Raw genomic sequence first — 27,302 nt, forward strand, 5'->3', positions numbered from 1 at the left:
TAGAGTCCGTACCTCAGTATAGTGACACTAGAGTCCGTACCTCAGTATAGTAACACTAGAGTCCGTACCTCAGCCAGGTGTCAATATAGTAACACTAGAGTCCTCAGCCAGGTGTCAGTATAGTGACACTAGAGTCCGTACCTCAGTATAGTGACACTAGAGTCGGTACCTCAGTATAGTAACACTAGAGTCCTCAGCCAGGTGTCAGTATAGTAACACTAGAGTCCTCAGCCAGGTGTCAGTATAGTAACACTAGAGTCCTCAGCCAGGTGTCAGTACAGTAACACTAGAGTCCTCAGCTAGGTGTCAGTATAGTGACACTAGAGTCCATACCTCAGTATAGTGACACTAGAGTCCCTAGCCAGGTGTCAGTATCGTAACACTAGAGTCCATACCTCAGTATAGTGACACTAGAGTCCGTACCTCAGTATAGTACCACTAGAGTCCATACCTCAGTATAGTAACACTAGAGTCCGTACCTCAGTATAGTAACACTAGAGTCCGTACCTCAGTATAGTAACACTAGAGTCCTCAGCCAGGTGTCAGTATAGTAACACTAGAGTCCGTACCTCAGTATAGTAACACTAGAGTCCGTACCTCAGTATAGTAACACTAGAGTCCTCAGCCAGGTGTCAGTATAGTGACACTAGAGTCCGTACCTCAGTATAGTGACACTAGAGTCCATACCTCAGTATAGTAACACTAGAGTCCGTACCTCAGTATAGTAACACTAGAGTCCGTACCTCAGTATAGTAACACTAGAGTCCGTACCTCAGTATAGTAACACTAGAGTCCGTACCTCAGTATAGTAACACTAGAGTCCGTACCTCAGTATAGTAACACTAGAGTCCGTACCTCAGCCAGGTGTCAGTATAGTACCACTAGAGTCCGTACCTCAGTATAGTGACACTAGAGTCCGTACCTCAGTATAGTAACACTAGAGTCCTCAGCCAGGTGTCAGTATAGTGACACTAGAGTCCGTACCTCAGTATAGTAACACTAGAGTCCGTACCTCAGTATAGTAACACTAGAGTCCGTACCTCAGTATAGTAACACTAGAGTCCGTACCTCAGTATAGTAACACTAGAGTCCTCAGCCAGGTGTCAGTATAGTACCACTAGAGTCCGTACCTCAGTATAGTAACACTAGAGTCCGTACCTCAGCCAGGTGTCAATATAGTAACACTAGAGTCCTCAGCCAGGTGTCAGTATAGTGACACTAGAGTCTGTACCTCAGTATAGTAACACTAGAGTCCGTACCTCAGTATAGTAACACTAGAGTCCTCAGCCAGGTGTCAATATAGTAACACTAGAGTCCTCAGCCAGGTGTCAATATAGTAACACTAGAGTCCTCAGCCAGGTGTCAGTATAGTGACACTAGAGTCCGTACCTCAGTATAGTAACACTAGAGTCCTCAGCCAGGTGTCAGTATAGTACCACTAGAGTCCATACCTCAGTATAGTAACACTAGAGTCCGTACCTCAGTATAGTAACACTAGAGTCCATACCTCAGTATAGTAACACTAGAGTCCGTACCTCAGTATAGTAACACTAGAGTCCGTACCTCAGTATAGTAACACTAGAGTCCATACCTCAGCCAGGTGTCAGTATAGTACCACTAGAGTCCGTACCTCAGTATAGTAACACTAGAGTCCATACCTCAGCCAGGTGTCAGTATAGTACCACTAGAGTCCGTACCTCAGTATAGTAACACTAGAGTCCATACCTCAGCCAGGTGTCAGTATAGTGACACTAGAGTCCGTACCTCAGTATAGTAACACTAGAGTCCTCAGCTAGGTGTCAGTATAGTGACACTAGAGTCCGTACCTCAGTATAGTAACACTAGAGTCCTCAGCTAGGAGTCAGTATAGTAACACTAGAGTCCTCAGCCAGGTGTCAGTATAGTGACACTAGAGTCCGTACCTCAGCTAGGTGTCAGTATAGTAACACTAGAGTCCGTACCTCAGTATAGTGACACTAGAGTCCTCAGCCAGGTGTCAGTATAGTGACAATAGAGTCCGTACCTCAGTATAGTAACACTAGAGTCCATACCTCAGTACAGTAACACTAGAGTCCTCAGCTAGGTGTCAGTATAGTGACACTAGAGTCCTCAGCCAGGTGTCAGTATAGTACCACTAGAGTCCTCAGCTAGGTGTCAGTATAGTGACACTAGAGTCCGTACCTCAGTATAGTGACACTAGAGTCCGTACCTCAGTATAGTAACACTAGAGTCCGTACCTCAGTATAGTAACACTAGAGTCCATACCTCAGTATAGTGACACTAGAGTCCTCAGCCAGGTGTCAGTATAGTAACACTAGAGTCCGTACCTCAGTATAGTACCACTAGAGTCCGTACCTCAGTATAGTGACACTAGAGTCCGTACCTCAGTATAGTAACACTAGAGTCCGTACCTCAGTATAGTAACACTAGAGTCCTCAGCCAGGTGTCAGTATAGTAACACTAGAGTCCGTACCTCAGTATAGTAACACTAGAGTCCGTACCTCAGTATAGTAACACTAGAGTCCTCAGCCAGGTGTCAGTATAGTAACACTAGAGTCCGTACCTCAGTATAGTAACACTAGAGTCCTCAGCTAGGTGTCAGTTTAGTGACACTAGAGTCCATACCTCAGTATAGTAACACTAGAGTCCTCAGCCAGGTGTCAGTATAGTGACACTAGAGTCCGTACCTCAGTATAGTACCACTAGAGTCCATACCTCAGTATAGTAACACTAGAGTCCGTACCTCAGTATAGTAACACTAGAGTCCGTACCTCAGTATAGTAACACTAGAGTCCATACCTCAGCCAGGTGTCAGTATAGTAACACTAGAGTCCTCAGCCAGGTGTCAATATAGTAACACTAGAGTCCTCAGCCAGGTGTCAGTATAGTAACACTAGAGTCCGTACCTCAGTATAGTAACACTAGAGTCCGTACCTCAGTATAGTAACACTAGAGTCCTCAGCCAGGTGTCAGTATAGTAACACTAGAGTCCGTACCTCAGTATAGTAACACTAGAGTCCGTACCTCAGTATAGTAACACTAGAGTCCTCAGCCAGGTGTCAGTATAGTGACACTAGAGTCCGTACCTCAGTATAGTACCACTAGAGTCCATACCTCAGTATAGTAACACTAGAGTCCGTACCTCAGTATAGTAACACTAGAGTCTGTACCTCAGTATAGTAACTAGAGTCCGTACCTCAGCCAGGTGTCAGTATAGTACCACTAGAGTCCGTACCTCAGTATAGTAACACTAGAGTCCGTACCTCAGTATAGTAACACTAGAGTCCTCAGCCAGGTGTCAGTATAGTAACACTAGAGTCCATACCTCAGTATAGTAACACTAGAGTCCGTACCTCAGTATAGTAACACTAGAGTCCATACCTCAGTATAGTAACACTAGAGTCCATACCTCAGCCAGGTGTCAGTATAGTACCACTAGAGTCCGTACCTCAGTATAGTAACACTAGAGTCCGTGCCTCAGCCAGGTGTCAATATAGTAACACTAGAGTCCATACCTCAGTATAGTAACACTAGAGTCCGTACCTCAGTATAGTAACACTAGAGTCCTCAGCCAGGTGTCAATATAGTAACACTAGAGTCCTCAGCCAGGTGTCAATATAGTAACACTAGAGTCCTCAGCCAGGTGTCAGTATAGTGACACTAGAGTCCGTACCTCAGTATAGTAACACTAGAGTCCTCAGCCAGGTGTCAGTATAGTACCACTAGAGTCCATACCTCAGTATAGTAACACTAGAGTCCGTACCTCAGTATAGTAACACTAGAGTCCATACCTCAGCCAGGTGTCAGTATAGTACCACTAGAGTCCGTACCTCAGTATAGTAACACTAGAGTCCATACCTCAGCCAGGTGTCAGTATAGTACCACTAGAGTCCGTACCTCAGTATAGTAACACTAGAGTCCATACCTCAGCCAGGTGTCAATATAGTAACACTAGAGTCCTCAGCCAGGTGTCAGTGACACTAGAGTCCGTACCTCAGTATAGTAACACTAGAGTCCTCAGCTAGGAGTCAGTATAGTGACACTAGAGTCCGTACCTCAGTATAGTGACACTAGAGTCTGTACCTCAGTATAGTGACACTAGAGTCCGTACCTCAGTATAGTAACACTAGAGTCCTCAGCCAGGTGTCAGTATAGTGACACTAGAGTCTGTACCTCAGTATAGTAACACTAGAGTCCGTACCTCAGTATAGTAACACTAGAGTCCGTACCTCAGTATAGTAACACTAGAGTCCTCAGCCAGGTGTCAGTATAGTGACACTAGAGTCCGTACCTCAGTATAGTGACACTAGAGTCCGTACCTCAGTATAGTAACACTAGAGTCCTCAGCCAGGTGTCAGTATAGTAACACTAGAGTCCGTACCTCAGTATAGTAACACTAGAGTCCGTACCTCAGTATAGTAACACTAGAGTCCGTACCTCAGTATAGTAACACTAGAGTCCTCAGCCAGGTGTCAGTATAGTAACACTAGAGTCCTCAGCCAGGTGTCAGTATAGTGACACTAGAGTCCGTACCTCAGTATAGTAACACTAGAGTCCGTACCTCAGTATAGTAACACTAGGTCCGTACCTCAGTATAGTAACACTAGAGTCCTCAGCCAGGTGTCAGTATAGTAACACTAGAGTCCGTACCTCAGTATAGTAACACTAGAGTCCGTACCTCAGTATAGTAACACTAGAGTCCGTACCTCAGTATAGTAACACTAGAGTCCGTACCTCAGTATAGTAACACTAGAGTCCATACCTCAGCCAAGGGTCAGTATAGTACCACTAGAGTCCATACCTCAGTATAGTAACACTAGAGTCCATACCTCAGCCAGGTGTCAGTATAGTACATCTAGAGTCCGTACCTCAGTATAGTAACACTAGAGTCCGTACCTCAGCCAGGTGTCAATATAGTAACACTAGAGTCCGTACCTCAGTATAGTAACACTAGAGTCCGTACCTCAGCCAGGTGTCAATATAGTAACACTAGAGTCCTCAGCCAGGTGTCAGTATAGTGACACTAGAGTCCGTACCTCAGTATAGTAACACTAGAGTCCTCAGCTAGGTGTCAGTATAGTAACACTAGAGTCCTCAGCCAGGTGTCAGTATAGTGACACTAGAGTCCGTACCTCAGTATAGTGACACTAGAGTCCGTACCTCAGTATAGTAACACTAGAGTCCGTACCCAGTATAGTAACACTAGAGTCCTCAGCCAGGTGTCAGTATAGTGACACTAGAGTCCTCAGCCAGGTGTCAGTATAGTAACACTAGAGTCCTCAGCCTCAGTATAGTAACACTAGAGTCTGTACCTCAGTATAGTAACACTAGAGTCCTCAGCCAGGTGTCAGTATAGTAACACTAGAGTCCGTACCTCAGTATAGTGACACTAGAGTCCGTACCTCAGTATAGTAACACAGTATAGTAACACTAGAGTCCGTACCTCAGCCAGGTGTCATATAGTAACACTAGAGTCCTCAGCCAGGTGTCAGTATAGTGACACTAGAGTCCGTACCTCAGTATAGTGACACTAGAGTCGGTCACCTCAGTATAGTAACACTAGAGTCCTCAGCCAGGTGTCAGTATAGTAACACTAGAGTCCGTACCTCAGTATAGTGACACTAGAGTCCTCAGCCAGGTGTCAGTATAGTAACACTAGAGTCCTCAGCCAGGTGTCAGTATAGTAACACTAGAGTCCTCAGCCAGGTGTCAGTATAGTAACACTAGAGTCCTCAGCTCAGGTATCAGTATAGTGACACTAGAGTCCATACCTCAGTATAGTGACACTAGAGTCCTCAGCCAGGTGTCAGTATAGTAACACTAGAGTCCATACCTCAGTATAGTAACACTAGAGTCCGTACCTCAGTATAGTAACACTAGAGTCCATACCTCAGTATAGTAACACTAGAGCCAGGTGTCAGCCTAGAGTACCTCAGTATAGTAACACTAGAGTCAGTATAGTAACCTCAGCCAGGTGTCAGTAACACTAGAGTCCGTACCTCAGTATAGTAACACTAGAGTCCGTACCTCAGTATAGTAACACTAGAGTCCGTACCTCAGTATAGTAACACTAGAGTCCTCAGCCAGGTGTCAGTATAGTAACACTAGAGTCCGTACCTCAGTATAGTAACACTAGAGTGTACCTCAGTATAGTAACACTAGAGTCCTCAGCCAGGTGTCAGTATAGTAACACTAGAGTCCTCAGCCAGGTGTCAGTATAGTAGACACTCAGAGTAACACTAGAGTCCTCAGCTAGGTGTCAGTATAGTGACACTAGAGTCCATACCTCAGTATAGTGACACTAGAGTCCAGCCTCAGTATAGTAACACTAGAGTCCATACCTCAGTATAGTAACACTAGAGTCCTCAGTATAGTACCACTAGAGTACCTCAGTATAGTAACACTAGAGTCCGTACCTCAGTATAGTAACCAGAGTGTACCTCAGTATAGTAACACTAGAGTCCTCAGCCAGGTGTCAGTATAGTAACACTAGAGTCCGTACCTCAGTATAGTAACACTAGAGTCCGTACCTCAGTATAGTAACACTAGAGTCCGTACCTCAGTAACCAGAGTGTACCTCAGTATAGTAACACTAGAGTCCGTACCTCAGTAACACTAGAGTGTCAGTATAGTAACACTAGAGTCCATACCTCAGTATAGTAACACTAGAGTGTACCTCAGTATAGTAACACTAGAGTCCGTACCTCAGTATAGTAACACTAGAGTCCTCAGCCAGGTGTCAGTATAGTAACACTAGAGTCCTCACCAGGTGTCAGTATAGTAACACTAGAGTCCTCAGCCAGGTGTCAGTATAGTAACACTAGAGTCCGTACCTCAGTATAGTAACACTAGAGTGTACCTCAGTATAGTAACACTAGAGTGTACCTCAGTATAGTAACACTAGAGTCCGTACCTCAGTATAGTAACACTAGAGTCCTCAGCCAGGTGTCAGTATAGTACACTAGAGTCCGTACCTCAGTATAGTAACACTAGAGTACCTCAGCCAGGTGTCAGTATAGTAACACTAGAGTCAGCCTCAGTATAGTAACACTAGAGTCCGTACCTCAGTATAGTAACACTAGAGTCCGTACCTCAGTATAGTAACACTAGAGTCCTACCTAGGAGTCAGTATAGTAACACTAGAGTCCTCAGCCAGGTGTCAGTATAGTAACACTAGAGTCCTCAGCCAGGTGTCAGTATAGTAACACTAGAGTCCGTACCTCAGTATAGTAACACTAGAGTCCTCAGCCAGGTGTCAGTATAGTAACACTAGAGTCCATACCTCAGTATAGTAACACTAGAGTCCGTACCTCAGTATAGTAACACTAGAGTCCATACCTCAGTATAGTAACACTAGAGTCCGTACCTCAGTATAGTAACACTAGAGTCCGTACCTCAGTATAGTAACACTAGAGTCCATACCTCAGCCAGGTGTCAGTATAGTACACTAGAGTCCGTACCTCAGTATAGTAACACTAGAGTCCATACCTCAGCCAGGTGTCAGTATAGTACCACTAGAGTCCGTACCTCAGTATAGTAACACTAGAGTCTGTACCTCAGCCAGGTGTCAATATAGTAACACTAGAGTCCTCAGCCAGGTGTCAGTATAGTGACACTAGAGTCCGTACCTCAGTATAGTAACACTAGAGTCCTCAGCCAGGTGTCAGTATAGTAACACTAGAGTCCATACCTCAGTATAGTAAAACTAGAGTCCGTACCTCAGTATAGTAACACTAGAGTCCTCAGCCAGGTGTCAGTATAGTAACACTAGAGTACCTCAGCCAGGTGTCAATATAGTAACACTAGAGTCCTCAGCCAGGTGTCAGTATAGTGACACTCAGAGTCCTCAGCCAGGTGTCAGTATAGTGACACTAGAGTCCGTACCTCAGTATAGTAACACTAGAGTCCATACCTCAGTATAGTAACACTAGAGTCCTCAGCCAGGTGTCAGTATAGTGACACTAGAGTCCTACCAGGTGTCAGTATAGTAACACTAGAGTCCTCCAGGTGTCAGTATAGTGACACTAGAGTCCGTACCTCAGTATAGTGACACTAGAGTCCCGTCAGCCTCAGTATAGTAACACTAGAGTCCGTACCTCAGTATAGTAACACTAGAGTCCATACCTCAGCCAGGTGTCAGTATAGTGACACTAGAGTCCTAGCCTCAGTATAGTAACACTAGAGTCCGTACCTCAGTATAGTAACACTAGAGGTGTCAGTATAGTAACACTAGAGTCCTCAGCCAGGTGTCAGTATAGTAACACTAGAGTCCGTACCTCAGTATAGTAACACTAGAGTCCGTACCTCAGTAACACTAGGTGTCAGTATAGTAACACTAGAGTCCGTACCTCAGTATAGTAACACTAGAGTCCTCAGCCAGGTGTCAGTATAGTGACACTAGAGTCCGTACCTCAGTATAGTAACACTAGAGTCCGTACCTCAGTATAGTAACACTAGAGTCCGTACCTCAGTATAGTAACACTAGAGTCCTCAGCCAGGTGTCAGTATAGTAACACTAGAGTCCGTACCTCAGTATAGTAACACTAGAGTCCGTACCTCAGTATAGTAGAGTCCACTCAGTATAGTGACACTAGAGTCCGTACCTCAGTATAGTGACACTAGAGTCCGTACCTCAGTATAGTGACACTAGAGTCCGTACCTCAGTTTAGTGACACTAGAGTCCGTACCTCAGTATAGTAACACTAGAGTCCGTACCTCAGCCAGGCGATCAGCCAGAGCCTTCACCATGATACTGTTGTAGTCGTCTCCCTGGGTCTCAAACTGTTTGCTCAGCTCCTCCGCTCCGAACACAGCTACAGCAAACATCCCCATGTAGTCCGACACACGGCTGGCCCTCGGGGCCACGAAGTCGGACAGGCAGTAGTAGGGGTCTGAGCTGGCACTGTCCTTCTCTGCCTACAAGACAAACACAGTTATCTTACAATACACGCTTGTTGTTCACGTTGACCCCATTTAGTCCGCTGTTTCCATTGATTGGTCCATAGACTGTTGGTCGACCCAGATGTTTAAGTCGAGCAGTAGCAACAAAATCTAAACAATTGGTGTACTAGACACCTTTCTGATTGGCTCCTGTCTGATTAGACTGATCCATTGTGGAGGCCTGTCTGATTAGACTGATCCATTGTGGAGGTCTGTCTCAGTGGACTGATCCATTGTGGAGGTCTGTCTCAGTGGACTAATCCATTATAGAGGCCTGTCTCAGTGGACTAATCCATTATAGAGGCATGTCTCAGTGGACTAATCCATTATAGAGGCCTGTCTGAGTGGACTAATCCATTATAGAGGCCTGTCTCAGTGGACTAATCCATTATAGAGACCTGTCTCAGTGGACTAATCCATTATAGAGGTCTGTCTCAGTGGACTAATCCATTATAGAGGCCTGTCTGAGTGGACTAATCCATTACAGAGGCCTGTCTGAATGGACTAATCCATTACAGAGGCCTGTCTGAATGGACTAATCCATTATAGAGGCCTGTCTCAGTGGACTAATCCATTATAGGAGGACTAATCCTGTCTCAGTGGACTAATCCATTATAGAGGTCTGTCTCAGTGGACTAATCCATTATAGAGGCCTGTCTCAGTGGACTAATCCATTACAGAGGCCTGTCTGAATGGACTAATCCATTATAGAGGCCTGTCTCAGTGGACTAATCCATTATAGAGGCCTGTCTCAGTGGACTGATCCATTGTGGAGGCTGTGGGGGTGACACAGTCCATCAGTCTAAGACATGTGCTACTGTAATTATATATGGTTATATTATGTAAGAACAACGGTGCAACACAAATAATGCACTGTCAGCTGTGGGACCTTTTATAGACAGGTGTGTACCTTCCAAATCATATCCAATCAATTGAGTTTACCACAGATGGACTCCAATCGAGTTGAAGAAACATCTCAAGGATGATCAATGGAAACGGGATGCACCTGAGCTCAATTTAGAGTCTCATAGCAAAGGGTCTGAATACTTAGGTAAATAAGGTATCCGTTTTTATTTGGAATAAATTTGCAAAAAAATATAAAAACCTATTTTTGCTTTGTCATTATGGGGTATTGTGATGTCATTATGGGGTATTGTGATGTCATTACTGTGTATTGTGTGTAGAGATTGATGAGGAAAATAAAACAATTTAACCCATTTTAGAATAAGGCTGTAATGTAACAGAATGTGGAAAAAAGTCAAGGGGTCTGAATACATTGTATTTCGGCTACTGTATCAATCAACAACGTACTTGTTCATGTCATCACACAGGATACACAGCATTTTACTTTTAAAATAAAATAAATGCGAATAATTAAGAGTAAACAATAAATAGGCCTAAACTGTTCCGTTTCAGAAATTTAATTCACGAATGAACGCGACTGTTTTTAGTCTTTGCTGTAATAAAGGCTTTACAAAAAAAAACTGTTGGACTTATAATGTATTTAGTGTTGTTTACATTGGTCCAAACGGTCAGAAAAAATGATATTGTAATCTAACAGCACCTTTTTGGCACACACATCGTCCTAATATGCAGCGCTTTCTCCAGAACTTGTTTCTTGATCCACACATCGGACTTCCCCTTTACCTCCTGAGCAACCAGTAAACATTCCCATCCCGTTTTAAGTTTGTCAGGTCCTCTGGATCCATTTAGCCGTCGCATGTGTTACAGTGCTCAAGAGTTTGTTATAACAAATGTATTGATGTGATATGCTATAGGTCAGGCCCTATTGGTCATGTGCATTGGAAGCATACGTGTCACAGTCACTAGCTGCAGCAGGGAGGAGAGAGAGACAGCAGGGAGGAGAGAGAGAGACAGCAGGGAGGAGAGAGAGACAGCAGGGAGGAGAGAGAGACAGCAGGGAGGAGAGAGAGACAGCAGGGAGAGAGAGAGACAGCAGGGAGGAGAGAGAGACAGCAGGGAGGAGAGACAGCGGGCGGAGAGAGAGACAGCGGGGCGGAGAGAGAGACAGCGGGGCGGAGAGAGAGACAGCGGGGCGGAGAGAGAGACAGCGGGGCGGAGAGAGAGACAGCGGGCGGAGAGAGAGACAGCGGGGCGGAGAGAGAGACAGCGGGGCGGAGAGAGAGACAGCAGGGAGGAGAGAGAGACAGCAGGGAGGAGAGAGAGACAGCAGGGAGGAGAGAGAGATAGCAGGGAGGAGAGAGAGACAGCAGGGAGGAGAGAGAGACAGCAGGGAGGAGAGAGAGACAGCAGGGAGGAGAGAGAGAGACAGCAGGGAGGAGAGAGAGACAGCAGGGGGAGAGAGAGAGACAGCAGGGAGAGAGAGAGAGACAGCAGGGAGGAGAGAGAGACAGCAGGGAGGAGAGAGAGACAGCAGGGAGGAGAGAGAGACAGCAGGGAGGAGAGAGAGACAGCAGGGAGGAGAGAGAGACAGCAGGGAGGAGAGAGAGACAGCAGGGAGGAGAGAGAGAGACAGCAGGGAGGAGAGAGAGACAGCAGGGAGGAGAGAGAGAGACAGGGAGGGAGAGAGAGAGAGAGACAGCAGGGAGGAGAGAGAGAGACAGCAGGGAGGGAGAGAGAGAGACAGCAGGGAGGAGAGAGAGACAGCAGGGAGGAGAGAGAGACAGCTGGGAGGAGAGAGACAGCAGGGAGGAGAGAGAGACAGAGGGTTCTAGTCACACAGTCACTAGCTGTTTTTTTAAACACAGAGCAGCAATCAAATCAATTGCTGGTCGGAATCCCTCGAGTGAAGTGTGTCTGAATTATTTCATCAAACAGTGTGCTTAAAGCATCAGACCAGCTCAGTGAATGTAGTTGATTTGATTAAAACACACAGGATGTTTCTAAATATGGAAAAATATGTTTTAACATTTAGATCAACAGATTGGTTGAAAAGAACAGATGATTCTGGGTCGACCAAGATTTTTTTTTTTGTCGGGGACAGCCCTACTTGTCATAGATTTATAAATGGAAACACAGACACACACAGACCCCACCCACACACACAGACCATGAACTGACACACCCTGTTCCAGATCTGCTCTGCTACTCACCTGTTGGCGTAGACCGTAGAAGGTGGCGAGGGGCGGAGCCAGGTGCTACTCACCTGTTGGCGTAGTCCGTAGGTGGCGAGGTGCTACTCACCTGTTGGCGTAGTCCGTAGGTGGCGAGGTGCTACTCACCTGTTGGCGTAGTCCGTAGGTGGCGAGGTGCTACTCACCTGTTGGCGTAGTCCGTAGAAGGTGGCGAGGGGCTACTCACCTGTTGGCGTAGTCCGTAGAAGGTGGCGAGGGCTACTCACCTGTTGGCGTAGTCCGTAGAAGGTGGCGAGGTGCTACTCACCTGTTGGCGTAGTCCGTAGAAGGTGGCGAGGTGCGACTCACCTGTTGGCGTAGTCTGTAGAAGGTGGCGAGGTACTACTCACCTGTTGGCGTAGTCCGTAGAAGGTGGCGAGGTGCTACTCACCTGTTGGCGTAGTCCGTAGAAGGTGGCGAGGGGCGGAGCGAGGTGCTACTCACCTGTTGGCGTAGTCCGTAGAAGGTGGCGAGGTGCTACTCACCTGTTGGCGTAGTCCGTAGAAGGTGGCGAGGTGCGACTCACCTGTTGGCGTAGTCCGTAGAAGGTGGCGAGGTGCTACTCACCTGTTGGCGTAGTCCGTAGAAGGTGGCATGGGGGAGCGAGGTGATACTCACCTGTTGGCGTAGTCCGTAGAAGGTGGCGAGGTGCTACTCACCTGTTGGCGTAGTCCGTAGGTGGCGAGGTGCTACTCACCTGTTGGCGTAGTACGTAGAAGGTGGCGAGGTGCTACACACCTGTTGGCGTAGTCCGTAGAAGGTGGCGAGGTGCTACTCACCTGTTGGCGTAGTCCGTAGAAGGTGGCGAGGTGCTACTCACCTGTTGGCGTAGTCCGTAGAAGGTGGCGAGGTGCGACTCACCTGTTGGCGTAGTCCGTAGAAGGTGGCGAGGTGCTACTCACCTGTTGGCGTAGTCCGTAGAAGGTGGCATGGGCGGAGCGAGGTGCTACTCACCTGTTGGCGTAGTCCGTAGAAGGTGGCGAGGTGCTACTCACCTGTTGGCGTAGTCCGTAGGTGGCGAGGTGCTACACACCTGTTGGCGTAGTCCGTAGAAGGTGGCGAGGTGCTACTCACCTGTTGGCGTAGTCCGTAGAAGGTGGCGAGGTGCTACTCACCTGTTGGCGTAGTCCATAGAAGGTGGCGAGGTGCTACTCACCTGTTGGCGTAGTCCGTAGAAGGTGGCGAGGGCTACTCACCTGTTGGCGTAGTCCGTAGAAGGTGGCGAGGGCTTCTCACCTGTTGGCGTAGTCCGTAGAAGGTGGCGAGGGGCGGAGCGAGGTGCTACTCACCTGTTGGCGTAGTCCGTAGAAGGTGGCGAGGTGCTACTCACCTGTTGGCGTAGTCCGTAGAAGGTGGCGAGGTGCTACTCACCTGTTGGCGTAGTCCGTAGAAGGTGGCAAGGTGCTACTCACCTGTTGGCGTAGTCCGTAGAAGGTGGCGAGGTGCTACTCACCTGTTGGCGTAGTCCGTAGAAGGTGGCGAGGGGCTACTCACCTGTTGGCGTAGTCCATAGAAGGTGGCGAGGGGCGTGGAGGAGCGAGGTGTGACGTCATGTTCGTACACCTGGATGTCGTCTCCTACACTCTGGGCGGGCCAGAAGCCCACCAGGCCACGCCCCCAGAGACCCTTATTATCTATCAGTCTGTTGAGGAGCCGCTGGGCGTCGTCAAACACCCTCCGAGCCTCCTCACCTGTACAGGTTCATTATAACATTATTATCTATCAGTCTCCTCACCTGTACAGGTTCATTATAACATTATTATCTATCAGTCTCCTCACCTGTACAGGTTCATTCTATCAGTCTCCTCATACAGGTTCATTGGATAACATTATTATCTATCAGTCTCCTCACCTGTACAGGTACATTATTATCTATCAGTCTCCTCACCTGTACAGGTTCATTATAACATTATAACCTATCAGTCTCCTCACCTGTACAGGTTCATTATGACATTATTATCTATCAGTCTCCTCACCTGTACAGGTTCATTATAACATTATTATCTATCAGTCTCCTCACCTGTACAGGTTCATTATGACATTATTATCTATCAGTCTCCTCACCTGTACAGGTTCATTATAACATTATTATCTATCAGTCTATCAGTCTCCTCACCTGTACAGGTTCATTATGACATTATTATCTATCAGTCTCCTCACCTGTACAGGTTCATTATAACATTAATCTATCAGTCTCTCCTCACCTGTACAGGTTCATTATAACATTATTATCTATCAGTCTCCTCACCTGTACAGGTTCATTATAACATGATTATCTATCAGTCTCCTCACCTGTACAGGTTCATTTAACATTATCTATCAGTCTCTACCTGTCAGGTTCATTCTAACATTATTATCTCAGTCTCCTCACCTGTACAGGTTCATTATAACATTATTATCTATCAGTCTCCTCACCTGTACAGGTTCATTATAACATTATCTTATCTACAGGTTCAGTCTCCTATCACCTGTACAGGTTCATTATAACATTATTATCTATTATCTACCTGTCAGTCTCAGTCTCACCTGTACAGGTTCATTATGTACATTATTATCTATCAGTCTCCTCACCTGTACAGGTTCATTATAACATTTCTATCAGTCTTACCTGTACAGGTTCATTATAACATTATTATCTATCAGTCTCCTCACCTGTACAGGTTCATTATAACATTATTATCTATCAGTCTCCTCACCTGTACAGGGTTAACATTATTATCTATCATTACCTGTACAGGTTCATTATAACATTATAACCTATCAGTCTCCTCACCTGTACAGGTTCATTATAACATTATTATCTATCAGTCTCCTCACCTGTACAGGTTCAGTCTTATGTACAGGTTCATTATAACATTATCTATCAGTCTCCTCACCTGTACAGGTTCATTATAACATTATAACATTATCACCTGTACAGGTTCATTATGACATTATTATCTATCAGTCTCCTCACCTGTACAGGTTCATTATAACATTATTATCTATCAGTCTCCTCACCTGTACAGGTTCATTATAACATTATTATCTATCAGTCTCCTCACCTGTACAGGTTCATTATGACATTTATTCATCTACAGGTTCAGACATTATTATCTATCTCTCCTCACCTGTACAGGTTCATTATAACATTATAACATTATTATCTATCACAGGCCTCCTCACCTGTACAGGTTCATTATAACATTATCAGTCTCCTCAACTGTACAGGTTCATTATGACATTATTATCTATCAGTCTCCTCAACTGTACAGGTTCATTATGACATTATTATCTATCAGTCTCCTCACCTGTACAGGTTCATTATAACATTATAACCTATCAGCCTCCTCACCTGTACAGGTTCATTATAACATGATTATCTATCAGTCTCCTCAACTGTACAGGTTCATTATGACATTATTATCTATCAGTCTCCTCACCTGTACAGGTTCATTATGACATTATTATCTATCAGTCAATCAACCACAGGTACAATATTATATTACACCTGTTATACCTCCACATAAGCTTCTGAACAGTCTGAAGGGATGGCAGGAATGCACCTTCTCCATAGAAATACAATCACAACACTAGAATGACGATAGCATTACATCTCTATGTCCTCTACGTACCCACGGTTTTGTCCTTGAAGATCTTGGGGTACCCTCTGTTAGGGTACTTCCCTCTCAGCTGCCACACGTCAAAGAAAGGCTTCCAGTCAATATAGTCCACCAGCCTCCGCAGGTCATACCCCTCAAACACACGGGTACCCAGGAACTGAGGACACACTGACAGGGGGAGGGAGAGAGAGAGAGAGAGAGAGAGAGAGCGAGAGAGAACGGGAGAGAGAGAGAGAGAGAGAATGAGAGAATGAGAGAGAGAGAATGGGAGAGAGAGAGAGAACGAGAGAGAGAGAGAGAGAGAGAATGGGAGAGAGAGGATCAGTAGTCAGAGGACCATAGTCAGGGTATATTCTATCAAAATATGACCTACATCGGTCAGACAGAAATAGGTCTCATCTTTTCAACGACAAGCAGACAAATGACTTCCTGAAGTCCTGGAGGACAGTTGATCCCAGTGAATTAGTGTCGTACCTGGTCTGGTCTGAGAAAGCCAATCCACATGGAGTCCTTTCTCCCTGGCCTGGGCTAGAGACAGGAAGCGCCTCTCCTGAGAACACAGACACACAGAGTCTCCTGTCATCATCTACCTGAACTGCTCTCAGACAGCCCAGCCATTACAGTGTAGTGTACCAAACTACCAGCTACAGCCCTGGACCAGTGTTGAGGACCAGGATTCATCCACCCATCATCAAACCACTGATTAGAGGAATCAGCTATATAGTGATAGGACCAGGATTCATCCACCCATCAGCTGTATAGTGATAGGACCAGGATTCATCCACCCATCAGAGGAATCAGCTATATAGTGATAGGACCAGGATTCATCCACCCATCATCAAACCACTGATTAGAGGAATCAGCTGTATAGTGATAGGACCAGGATTCATCCACCCATCAGAGGAATCAGCTGTATAGTGATAGGACCAGGATTCATCCACCCATCAGAGGAATCAGCTGTATAGTGATAGGGCCAGGATTCATCCACCCATCAGAGGAATCAGCTGTGTAGTGATAGGACCAGGATTCATCCACCCATCAGAGGAATCAGCTGTATAGTGATAGGACCAGGATTCATCCACCCATCAGAGGAATCAGCTGTGTAGTGATAGGACCAGGATTCATCCACCCATCAGAGGAATCAGCTGTATAGTGATAGGACCAGGATTCATCCACCCATCAGCTGTATAGTGATAGGACCAGGATTCATCCACCCATCAGAGGAATCAGCTGTGTAGTGATAGGGCCAGGATTCATCCACCCATCAGAGGAATCAGCTGTATAGTGATAGGACCAGGATTCATCCACCCAGAGGAATCAGCTGTATAGTGATAGGACCAGGATTCATCCACCCATCAGCTGTGTAGTGATAGGACCAGGATTCATCCACCCATCAGAGAATCAGCTGTATAGTGATAGGACCAGGATTCATCCACCCATCAGAGGAATCAGCTGTATAGTGATAGGACCAGGATTCATCCACCCATCAGCTGTATAGTGATAGGACCAGGATTCATCCACCCATCAGAGGAATCAGCTATATAGTGATAGGACCAGGATTCATCCACCCATCAGCTGTATAGTGATAGGACCAGGATTCATCCACCCATCAGAGGAATCAGCTGTGTAGTGATAGGGCCAGGATTCATCCACCCATCAGAGGAATCAGCTGTATAGTGATAGGACCGGGATTCATCCACCCAGAGGAATCAGCTGTATAGTGATAGGACCAGGATTCATCCACCCATCAGCTGTGTAGTGATAGGACCAGGATTCATCCACCCATCAGAGGAATCAGCTGTATAGTGATAGGACCAGGATTCATCCACCCATCAGAGGAATCAGCTGTATAGTGATAGGACCAGGATTCATCCACCCATCAGAGGAATCAGCTGTCAGCTGTAGTGATAGGACCAGGATTCATCCACCCATCAGCTGTATAGTGATAGGACCAGGATTCATCCACCCATCAGAGGAATCAGCTGTATAGTGATAGGGCCAGGATTCATCCACCCCATCAGCTGTATAGTGATAGGACCAGGATTCATCCACCCATCAGAGGAATCAGCTGTATAGTGATAGGACCAGGATTCATCCACCCATCAGAGGAATCAGCTGTATAGTGATAGGACCAGGATTCATCCACCCATCAGAGGAATCAGCTGTATAGTGATAGGGCCAGGATTCATCCACCCAGAGGAATCAGCTGTGTAGTGATAGGACCAGGATTCATCCACCCATCAGAGGAATCAGCTGTATAGTGATAGGACCAGGATTCATCCACCCATCAGAGGAATCAGCTGTGTAGTGATAGGGCCAGGATTCATCCACCCATCAGAGGAATCAGCTGTATAGTGATAGGACCGGGATTCATCCACCCAGAGGAATCAGCTGTATAGTGATAGGACCAGGATTCATCCACCCAGAGGAATCAGCTGTATAGTGATAGGGCCAGGATTCATCCACCCATCAGAGGAATCAGCTGTATAGTGATAGGGCCAGGATTCATCACCTCAGTAGTACTAACCCTGCAACTGTGGCCCTTAGACTGGGACAACTACCTTCTAGAGGACAGGACAGTCTGTTAGACTAGAACAACTCCTACCTTCTAGACTGTTCCAGAACAGGACAGTCTGTTAGACTAGAACAACTCCTACCTTCTAGACTGTTCCAGAACAGGACAGTCTGTTAGACTAGAACAACTCCTCCCTTCTAGACTGTTCCAGTACAGGACAGTCTGTTAGACTGGAACAACTCCTACCTTCTAGACTGTTCCAGTACAGGACAGTCTGTTAGACTAGAACAACTCCTCCCTTCTAGACTGTTCCAGTACAGGACAGTCTGTTAGACTGGAACAACTCCTACCTTCTAGACTGTTCCAGTACAGGACAGTCTGTTAGACTGGAACAACTCCTACCTTCTAGACTGTTCCAGTACAGGACAGTCTGTTAGACTAGAACAACTCCTACCTTCTAGACTGTTCCAGAACTGGACAGTCTGTTCCTAATACAGAGCCCTAGATTTCAGCGTGTTGTAGTGGTCCAGTGTGTGTGTTAGGTGCGTATGTTTGTCTCTGTGTGTGTGTGTGTGTGTGTGTGTGTGTGTGTGTGTGTGTGTGTGTGTGTGTGTGTGTGTGTGTGTGTGTTCCTCACCTTTAGAGAGTCGTAGTGGTCTTGTCTGATGTCTTCGTACTCCTCTGTCGTCTCCTCAAAGAACTCCTCCTTCACATTCTCATCTAACAGCTGAGAACACTGAAGAGACAACAACACGGATGCTCATCTAACAGCTGAGGACACTGACAAGTGAGGACCCCAACATCTACTGACAGGAAGTGTAGTGTGGGCTGTACTAAGTGAGGACTACAGTATCTACAGACAGGAAGTGTAGTGTGTCTAGTCAGTATAGTGTGGGTGTACTGTGGAACAGGAAGTGTAGTGTGTCTAGTCAGTGTAGTGTGGGCTGTGAGAACAGGAAGTGTAGTGGTCTAGTCAGTGTAGTGTGGGTGTCTAGTGAGAACAGGATGTGTAGTGTCTAGTCAGTGTAGTGTGGGCTGTACTAGTGAGAACAGGAAGTGTAGTGTGTGTCAGTGTGGGCTGTACTAAGTGAGAACAGGAAGTGTAGTGTGTCTAGTCAGTGTAGTGTGGGCTGTACTAAGTGAGAACAGGAAGTGTAGTGTGTCTAGTCAGTATAGTGTGGGCTGTACTAAGTGAAAACAGGAAGTGTAGTGTCTTGTCGGTGTAGTGTCTAGTCAGTGCAGTGTGGGCTGTACTAAGTGAGAACAGGAAGTGTAGTGTCTTGTCGGTGTAGTGTCTAGTCAGTGTAGTGTGGACTGTACTAAGTGAGAACAGGAAGTGTAGTGGCTAGTCAGTGTAGTGTCTAGTCAGTGCAGTGTGGGCTGTACTAAGTGAGAACAGGAAGTGTAGTGTCTTGTCGGTGTAGTGTCTAGTCAGTGTAGTGTCTAGTCAGTATAGTGTGGACTGTACTAAGTGAGAACAGGAAGTGTAGTGGCTAGTCAGTGTAGTGTCTAGTCAGTGCAGTGTCTAGTCAGTGCAGTGAACAGGAAGTGGCTGTAGTGTCTAAGTGCGGTGAGAACAGGAAGTGTAGTGTGTCTAGTCAGTGTAGTGTGGACTGTACTAAGAAGTGAGAACAGGAAGTGTAGTGTCTAGTCAGTGTAGTGTGTCTAGTCAGTGCAGTGTGGGCTGTACTAAGTGAGAACAGGAAGTGTAGTGTCTAGTCAGTGTCAGTGTAGTGTCTAGTCAGTGTAGTGTCTAGTCGTCACCACCACCACACTCCTGGAAGCATCCAGAACATGCACCACAGGACAGCTGTAGCATCCAGAACATGCACCACAGGGGTAACGGGGAGCGATCTTCACTGCCGTGTGGGTCCTGTTACACACAGAGGCTTCACATCAGACACAGGGCCAGCAAGGGGCCAGGAAGTAGCGAGTTGAAAGGTCATGGTGAAGATAATGACGTGTGTGTTGAGAGACGCATCACATCAGACACAGGGTCAACAAGGGGCCAGGAAGTAGCGAGTTGAAAGGTCATGATGAAGATAATGACGTGTGTGTTGAGAGACGCATCACATCAGACACAGGGTCAACAAGGGGCCAGGAAGTAGCGAGTTGAAAGGTCATGGTGTGTGTGTGTGTCTTACTTGGAGGTGGTGGCCCCTCCATCAGCAGTGGGGTCTTCATCCCAAGCCGCTCCATCTCCTTGGCAACGTAGATCATCTCATCCAGCGAGGGCGTGATGAGGCCAGACAGGTCGATGATGTCTGTAGGTCTTACACAGGAAGTTCAGCTGGAGGGACTACTTCTCAAAGAGCAGTTCACTCATTCCATCTCTGATTTGTCCCAATCCTACTCCTTCTCTAGCCTGGTCCCAGATCTGTCTGTGGTTTATCTCCAACTCCTAGCAGTTGGCAAGACAGCCCAAACTGATCTGGGACCATCCCTAGTGCCACCTGAGGCCAGACAGCCCAAACTGATCTGGGACCAGGATTCACCTCCAGTGAAGTTCAGCCCAAACTGAGGGACCAGGTTATTCACTTCCAAAGAACAGCACAAACTGATTCCAGGTCTATTTCACCTCCCTAGTGCCACCTCGTCAGACAGCCCAGACTGATCTGGGACCAGGTTAATCACCTCCTAGTGCCACCCCGTCAGACAGCCCAGACTGATCTGGGACCAGGTTAATCACCTCCTAGTGCCCCACCCCGTCAGACAGCCAAAACTGATCTGGGACCAGGTTAATCACCTCCTAGTGATTAAAGCCCAAACATTTGGGACCAGGCTAGTGCCGCCCCGCCCAGTGACAGAACTGATCTGGGACCAGGTTAATCACCTCCTATTGATTAAATCGGGCAGGTTAATCAGCTACAGTACAGTGGAACTGATCTGGGACCTGGTTAATCCTATTGATTAAAGCAGAGCTACAGTACAGTGGAACTGATCTGGGACCAGGTTAATCCTATTGATTAAGGCCGAGCTACAGTACAGTGGAACTGATCTGGGACCAGGTTAATCCTATTGATTAAAGCAGAGCTACGGTACAGTGGAACTGATAAGCCATAAGGTTCATGTCAACAGACCTGCTTTGCAGTCGATGGCTTCCCTCAATATCCTGTCGCATGGAATCATGACCCCCAGATCGATCACTCTGGGAAAAGGAAACCGAACAGGGTTAGGACAAGGTTATGGAAAGGTACTGGAACCAATCAAATCAAATTGTATTAGTCACATGCGCCCAAATACAACAGCTGTAGACCTTACAGTGAAATGCTGAATACAACAGGTGTAGTAGACCTTACAGTGAAATGCTGAATACAACAGGTGTAGTAGACCTTACAGTGAAATGCTGAATACAACAGGTGTAGTAGACCTTACAGTGAAATGCTGAATACAACAGGTGTAGTAGACCTTACAGTGAAATGCTGAATACAACAGGTGTAGTAGACCTTACAGTGAAATGCTGAATACAACAGGTGTAGTAGACCTTACAGTGAAATGCTGAATACAACAGGTGTAGTAGACCTTACAGTGAAATGCTGAATACAACAGGTGTAGTAGAAATTACAGTGAAATGCTGAATACAACAGGTGTAGTAGTCCTTACAGTGAAATGCTGAATACAACAGGTGTAGTAGTCCTTACAGTGAAATGCTGAATACAACAGGTGTAGTAGACCTCACAGTGAAATGCTGAATACAACAGGTGTAGTAGACCTCACAGTGAAATGCTGAATACAACAGGTGTAGTAGACCTTACAGTGAAATGCTGAATACAACAGGTGTAGTAGACCTTACAGTGAAATGCTGAATACAACAGGTGTAGTAGACCTCACAGTGAAATGCTGAATACAACAGGTGTAGTAGACCTTACAGTGAAATGCTGAATACAACAGGTGTAGTAGACCTTACAGTGAAATGCTGAATACAACAAGTGTAGTAGACCTCACAGTGAAATGCTGAATACAACAGGTGTAGTAGACCTTACAGTGAAATGCTGAATACAACAGGTGTAGTAGACCTTACAGTGAAATGCTGAATACAACAAGTGTAGTAGACCTTACAGTGAAATGCTGAATACAACAGGTGTAGTAGACCTTCCAAATGCTGACTGATGAGACCCTACCTAACAATGCAGTTAATAAAATATGGATAAGAATAAAAGATAAAAGTAACAAATAATTAAAGAGCAGCGGTAAAATAACAATATATACAGGGGGGTGTCGGTGCAGAGTCAATGTGGAGACTATATACAGGGGGGTGTCGGTGCAGAGTCAATGTGGAGGCTATATACAGGGGGTACCGGTACAGAGTCAATGTGGAGGCTATATACAGGGGGTACCGGTACAGAGTCAATGTGGAGGCTATATACAGGGGGTACCGGTACAGAGTCAATGTGGAGGCTATATACAGGGGGTACCGGTACAGAGTCAATGTGGAGGCTATATACAGGGGGTACCGGTACAGAGTCAATGTGGAGACTATATACAGGGGGTACCGGTACAGAGTCAATGTGGAGGCTATATACAGGGTGTACTGGTACAGAGTCAATGTGGAGACTATATACAGGGGTACCAGTACAGAGTCAATGTGGAGGCTATATACAGGGGTACCGGTACAGAGTCAATGTGGAGGCTATATACAGGGGGTACCGGTACAGAGTCAATGTGGAGGCTATATACAGGGGGTACCGGTACAGAGTCAATGTGGAGGCTATATACAGGGGGTACCGGTACAGAGTCAATGTGGAGGCTATATACAGGGGGTACCGGTACAGAGTCAATGTGGAGACTATATACAGGGGGTACCAGTACAGAGTCAATGTGGAGGCTATATACAGGGGTACCGGTACAGAGTCAATGTGGAGGCTATATACAGGGGGTACCGGTACAGAGTCAATGTGGAGGCTATATACAGGGGGTACCGGTACAGAGTCAATGTGGAGGCTATATACAGGGTGTACTGGTACAGAGTCAATGTGGAGACTATATACAGGGGGTACTGGTACAGAGTCAATGTGGAGGCTATATACAGGGGTACCGGTACAGAGTCAATGTGGAGGCTATATACAGGGTGTACTGGTACAGAGTCAATGTGGAGACTATATATACGGGGGTACCGGTACAGAGTCAATGTGGAGGCTATATACGGGGGGTACCGGTACAGAGTCAATGTGGAGGCTATATACAGGGGTACCGGTACAGAGTCAATGTGGAGGCTATATACAGGGGCTACCGGTACAGAGTCAATGTGGTGGCTATATACAGGGTGTTACGGTACAGAGTCAATGTGGAGGCTATATACAGGGGGTACCGGTACAGAGTCAATGTGGAGGCTATATACAGGGTGTACTGGTACAGAGTCAATGTGGAGACTATATACAGGGGTACTGGTACAGAGTCAATGTGGAGGCTATATACAGGGGGTACCGGTACAGAGTCAATGTGGAGGCTATATACAGGGTGTACTGGTACAGAGTCAATGTGGAGACTATATACAGGGGGTACGGTACAGAGTCAATGTGGAGGCTATATACAGGGGTACCGGTACAGAGTCAATGTGGAGGCTATATACAGGGGGTACCGGTACAGAGTCAATGTGGAGGCTATATACAGGGGCTACCGGTACAGAGTCAATGTGGTGGCTATATACAGGGTGTTACGGTACAGAGTCAATGTGGAGGCTATATACAGGGGTACCGGTACAGAGTCAATGTGGAGGCTATATACAGGGGGTACCGGTACAGAGTCAATGTGGAGGCTATATACAGGGGGTACCGGTACAGAGTCAATGTGGAGGCTATATACAGGGGGTACCGGTACAGAGTCAATGTGGAGGCTATATACAGGGGGTACTGGTACAGAGTCAATGTGGAGGCTATATACAGGGGGTACTGGTACAGAGTCAATGTGGAGACTATATACAGGGGGTACCGGTACAGAGTCAATGTGGAGGCTATATACAGGGTGTACTGGTACAGAGTCAATGTGGAGACTATATACAGGGGGTACTGGTACAGAGTCAATGTGGAGGCTATATACAGGGGGTACCGGTACAGAGTCAATGTGGAGGCTATATACAGGGTGTACTGGTACAGAGTCAATGTGGAGACTATATACAGGGGGTACCGGTACAGAGTCAATGTGGAGGCTATATACAGGGGGTACCGGTACAGAGTCAATGTGGAGGCTATATACAGGGGGTACCGGTACAGAGTCAATGTGGAGGCTATATACAGGGGGTACTGGTACAGAGTCAATGTGGAGACTATATACAGGGGGTACCGGTACAGAGTCAATGTGGAGGCTATATACAGGGTGTACTGGTACAGAGTCAATGTGGAGACTATATACAGGGGTACCAGTACAGAGTCAATGTGGAGGCTATATACAGGGGTACCGGTACAGAGTCAATGTGGAGGCTATATACAGGGTGTACTGGTACAGAGTCAATGTGGAGACTATATACAGGGGGTACTGGTACAGAGTCAATGTGGAGGCTATATACAGGGGGTACCGGTACAGAGTCAATGTGGAGGCTATATACAGGGTGTACTGGTACAGAGTCAATGTGGAGACTATATACAGGGGTACCGGTACAGAGTCAATGTGGAGGCTATATACAGGGGGTACCGGTACAGAGTCAATGTGGAGGCTATATACAGGGGGTACCGGTACAGAGTCAATGTGGAGGCTATATACAGGGGTACTGGTACAGAGTCAATGTGGAGACTATATACAGGGGTACCGGTACAGAGTCAATGTGGAGGCTATATACAGGGTGTACTGGTACAGAGTCAATGTGGAGACTATATACAGGGGGTACCAGTACAGAGTCAATGTGGAGGCTATATACAGGGGTACCGGTACAGAGTCAATGTGGAGGCTATATACAGGGGGTACCGGTACAGAGTCAATGTGGAGGCTATATACAGGGGGTACCGGTACAGAGTCAATGTGGAGGCTATATACAGGGGGTACCGGTACAGAGTCAATGTGGACGCTATATACAGGGGTACCGGTACAGAGTCAATGTGGAGACTATATACAGGGGGTACCAGTACAGAGTCAATGTGGAGGCTATATACAGGGGGTACCGGTACAGAGTCAATGTGGAGGCTATATACAGGGGTACCGGTACAGAGTCAATGTGGAGGCTATATACAGGGGGTACCGGTACAGAGTCAATGTGGAGGCTATATACAGGGGTACCGGTACAGAGTCAATGTGGAGGCTATATACAGGGTGTACTGGTACAGAGTCAATGTGGAGACTATATACAGGGGTACCGGTACAGAGTCAATGTGGAGGCTATATACAGGGGGTACCGGTACAGAGTCAATGTGGAGGCTATATACAGGGTGTACTGGTACAGAGTCAATGTGGAGACTATATACAGGGGGTACCGGTACAGAGTCAATGTGGAGGCTATATACAGGGGGGTACCGGTACAGAGTCAATGTGGAGGCTATATACAGGGGTACCGGTACAGAGTCAATGTGGAGGCTATATACAGGGGCTACCGGTACAGAGTCAATGTGGTGGCTATATACAGGGTGTTACGGTACAGAGTCAATGTGGAGGCTATATACAGGGGGTACCGGTACAGAGTCAATGTGGAGGCTATATACAGGGGGTACCGGTACAGAGTCAATGTGGAGGCTATATACAGGGGTACCGGTACAGAGTCAATGTGGAGGCTATATACAGGGGGTACCGGTACAGAGTCAATGTGGAGGCTATATACAGGGGGTACTGGTACAGAGTCAATGTGGAGGCTATATACAGGGGTACTGGTACAGAGTCAATGTGGAGACTATATACAGGGGGTACCGGTACAGAGTCAATGTGGAGGCTATATACAGGGTGTACTGGTACAGAGTCAATGTGGAGACTATATACAGGGGGTACTGGTACAGAGTCAATGTGGAGGCTATATACAGGGGGTACCGGTACAGAGTCAATGTGGAGGCTATATACAGGGTGTACTGGTACAGAGTCAATGTGGAGACTATATACAGGGGGTACCGGTACAGAGTCAATGTGGAGGCTATATACAGGGGGTACCGGTACAGAGTCAATGTGGAGGCTATATACAGGGGTACCGGTACAGAGTCAATGTGGAGGCTATATACAGGGGCTACCGGTACAGAGTCAATGTGGTGGCTATATACAGGGTGTTACGGTACAGAGTCAATGTGGAGGCTATATACAGGGGGTACCGGTACAGAGTCAATGTGGAGGCTATATACAGGGGTACCGGTACAGAGTCAATGTGGAGGCTATATACAGGGGGTACCGGTACAGAGTCAATGTGGAGGCTATATACAGGGGGTACTGGTACAGAGTCAATGTGGAGACTATATACAGGGGGTACCGGTACAGAGTCAATGTGGAGGCTATATACAGGGTGTACTGGTACAGAGTCAATGTGGAGACTATATACAGGGGTACCGGTACAGAGTCAATGTGGAGGCTATATACAGGGGTACCGGTACAGAGTCAATGTGGAGGCTATATACAGGGGTACCGGTACAGAGTCAATGTGGAGGCTATATACAGGGGTACCGGTACAGAGTCAATGTGGAGGCTATATACAGGGGGTACCGGTACAGAGTCAATGTGGACGCTATATACAGGGGGTACCGGTACAGAGTCAATGTGGAGACTATATACAGGGGGTACCAGTACAGAGTCAATGTGGAGGCTATATACAGGGGTACCGGTACAGAGTCAATGTGGAGGCTATACAGGGGTACCGGTACAGAGTCAATGTGGAGGCTATATACAGGGGTACCGGTACAGAGTCAATGTGGAGGCTATATACAGGGGGTACCGGTACAGAGTCAATGTGGAGGCTATATACAGGGTGTACTGGTACAGAGTCAATGTGGAGACTATATACAGGGGGTACTGGTACAGAGTCAATGTGGAGGCTATATACAGGGGGTACCGGTACAGAGTCAATGTGGAGGCTATATACAGGGTGTACTGGTACAGAGTCAATGTGGAGACTATATACAGGGGGTACCGGTACAGAGTCAATGTGGAGGCTATATACAGGGGGTACCGGTACAGAGTCAATGTGGAGGCTATATACAGGGGGTACCGGTACAGAGTCAATGTGGAGGCTATATACAGGGGCTACCGGTACAG

At 46.7% G+C, this 27,302-nt stretch overlaps 1 protein-coding gene and 1 long non-coding RNA gene across 2 annotated transcripts in view; both read right to left on the bottom strand.

Moving 5' to 3' along the window:
• Positions 1-8,664: 8,664 nt before the first annotated feature.
• LOC112241216 (methionine synthase-like) overlaps positions 8,665-27,302 on the bottom strand; it is a 56,575-nt gene continuing 37,937 nt past the window's right edge. The window contains 9 exon segments of the mRNA XM_042315757.1: positions 8,665-8,916; positions 13,530-13,726; positions 15,650-15,805; positions 16,112-16,187; positions 18,790-18,888; positions 19,917-20,025; positions 20,297-20,318; positions 20,321-20,416; positions 21,233-21,300. Of these exon segments, the coding sequence (XP_042171691.1) occupies positions 8,689-8,916; positions 13,530-13,726; positions 15,650-15,805; positions 16,112-16,187; positions 18,790-18,888; positions 19,917-20,025; positions 20,297-20,318; positions 20,321-20,416; positions 21,233-21,300 (1,051 nt within the window). The 3' untranslated portion in view covers positions 8,665-8,688.
• LOC121845051 lies at positions 11,550-13,482 on the bottom strand. Its single transcript, XR_006082314.1, has 5 exons — positions 13,325-13,482; positions 13,069-13,150; positions 12,480-13,030; positions 12,106-12,426; positions 11,550-12,067 (listed from the first exon to the last, which is right to left on the bottom strand). It is a non-coding gene; the product is annotated as an uncharacterized LOC121845051 (long non-coding RNA).

The sequence above is a fragment of the Oncorhynchus tshawytscha genome, unplaced genomic scaffold, assembly GCF_018296145.1.
Source record: "Oncorhynchus tshawytscha isolate Ot180627B unplaced genomic scaffold, Otsh_v2.0 Un_contig_4107_pilon_pilon, whole genome shotgun sequence".
Classification (NCBI taxonomy): Eukaryota; Metazoa; Chordata; class Actinopteri; order Salmoniformes; family Salmonidae; genus Oncorhynchus; species Oncorhynchus tshawytscha.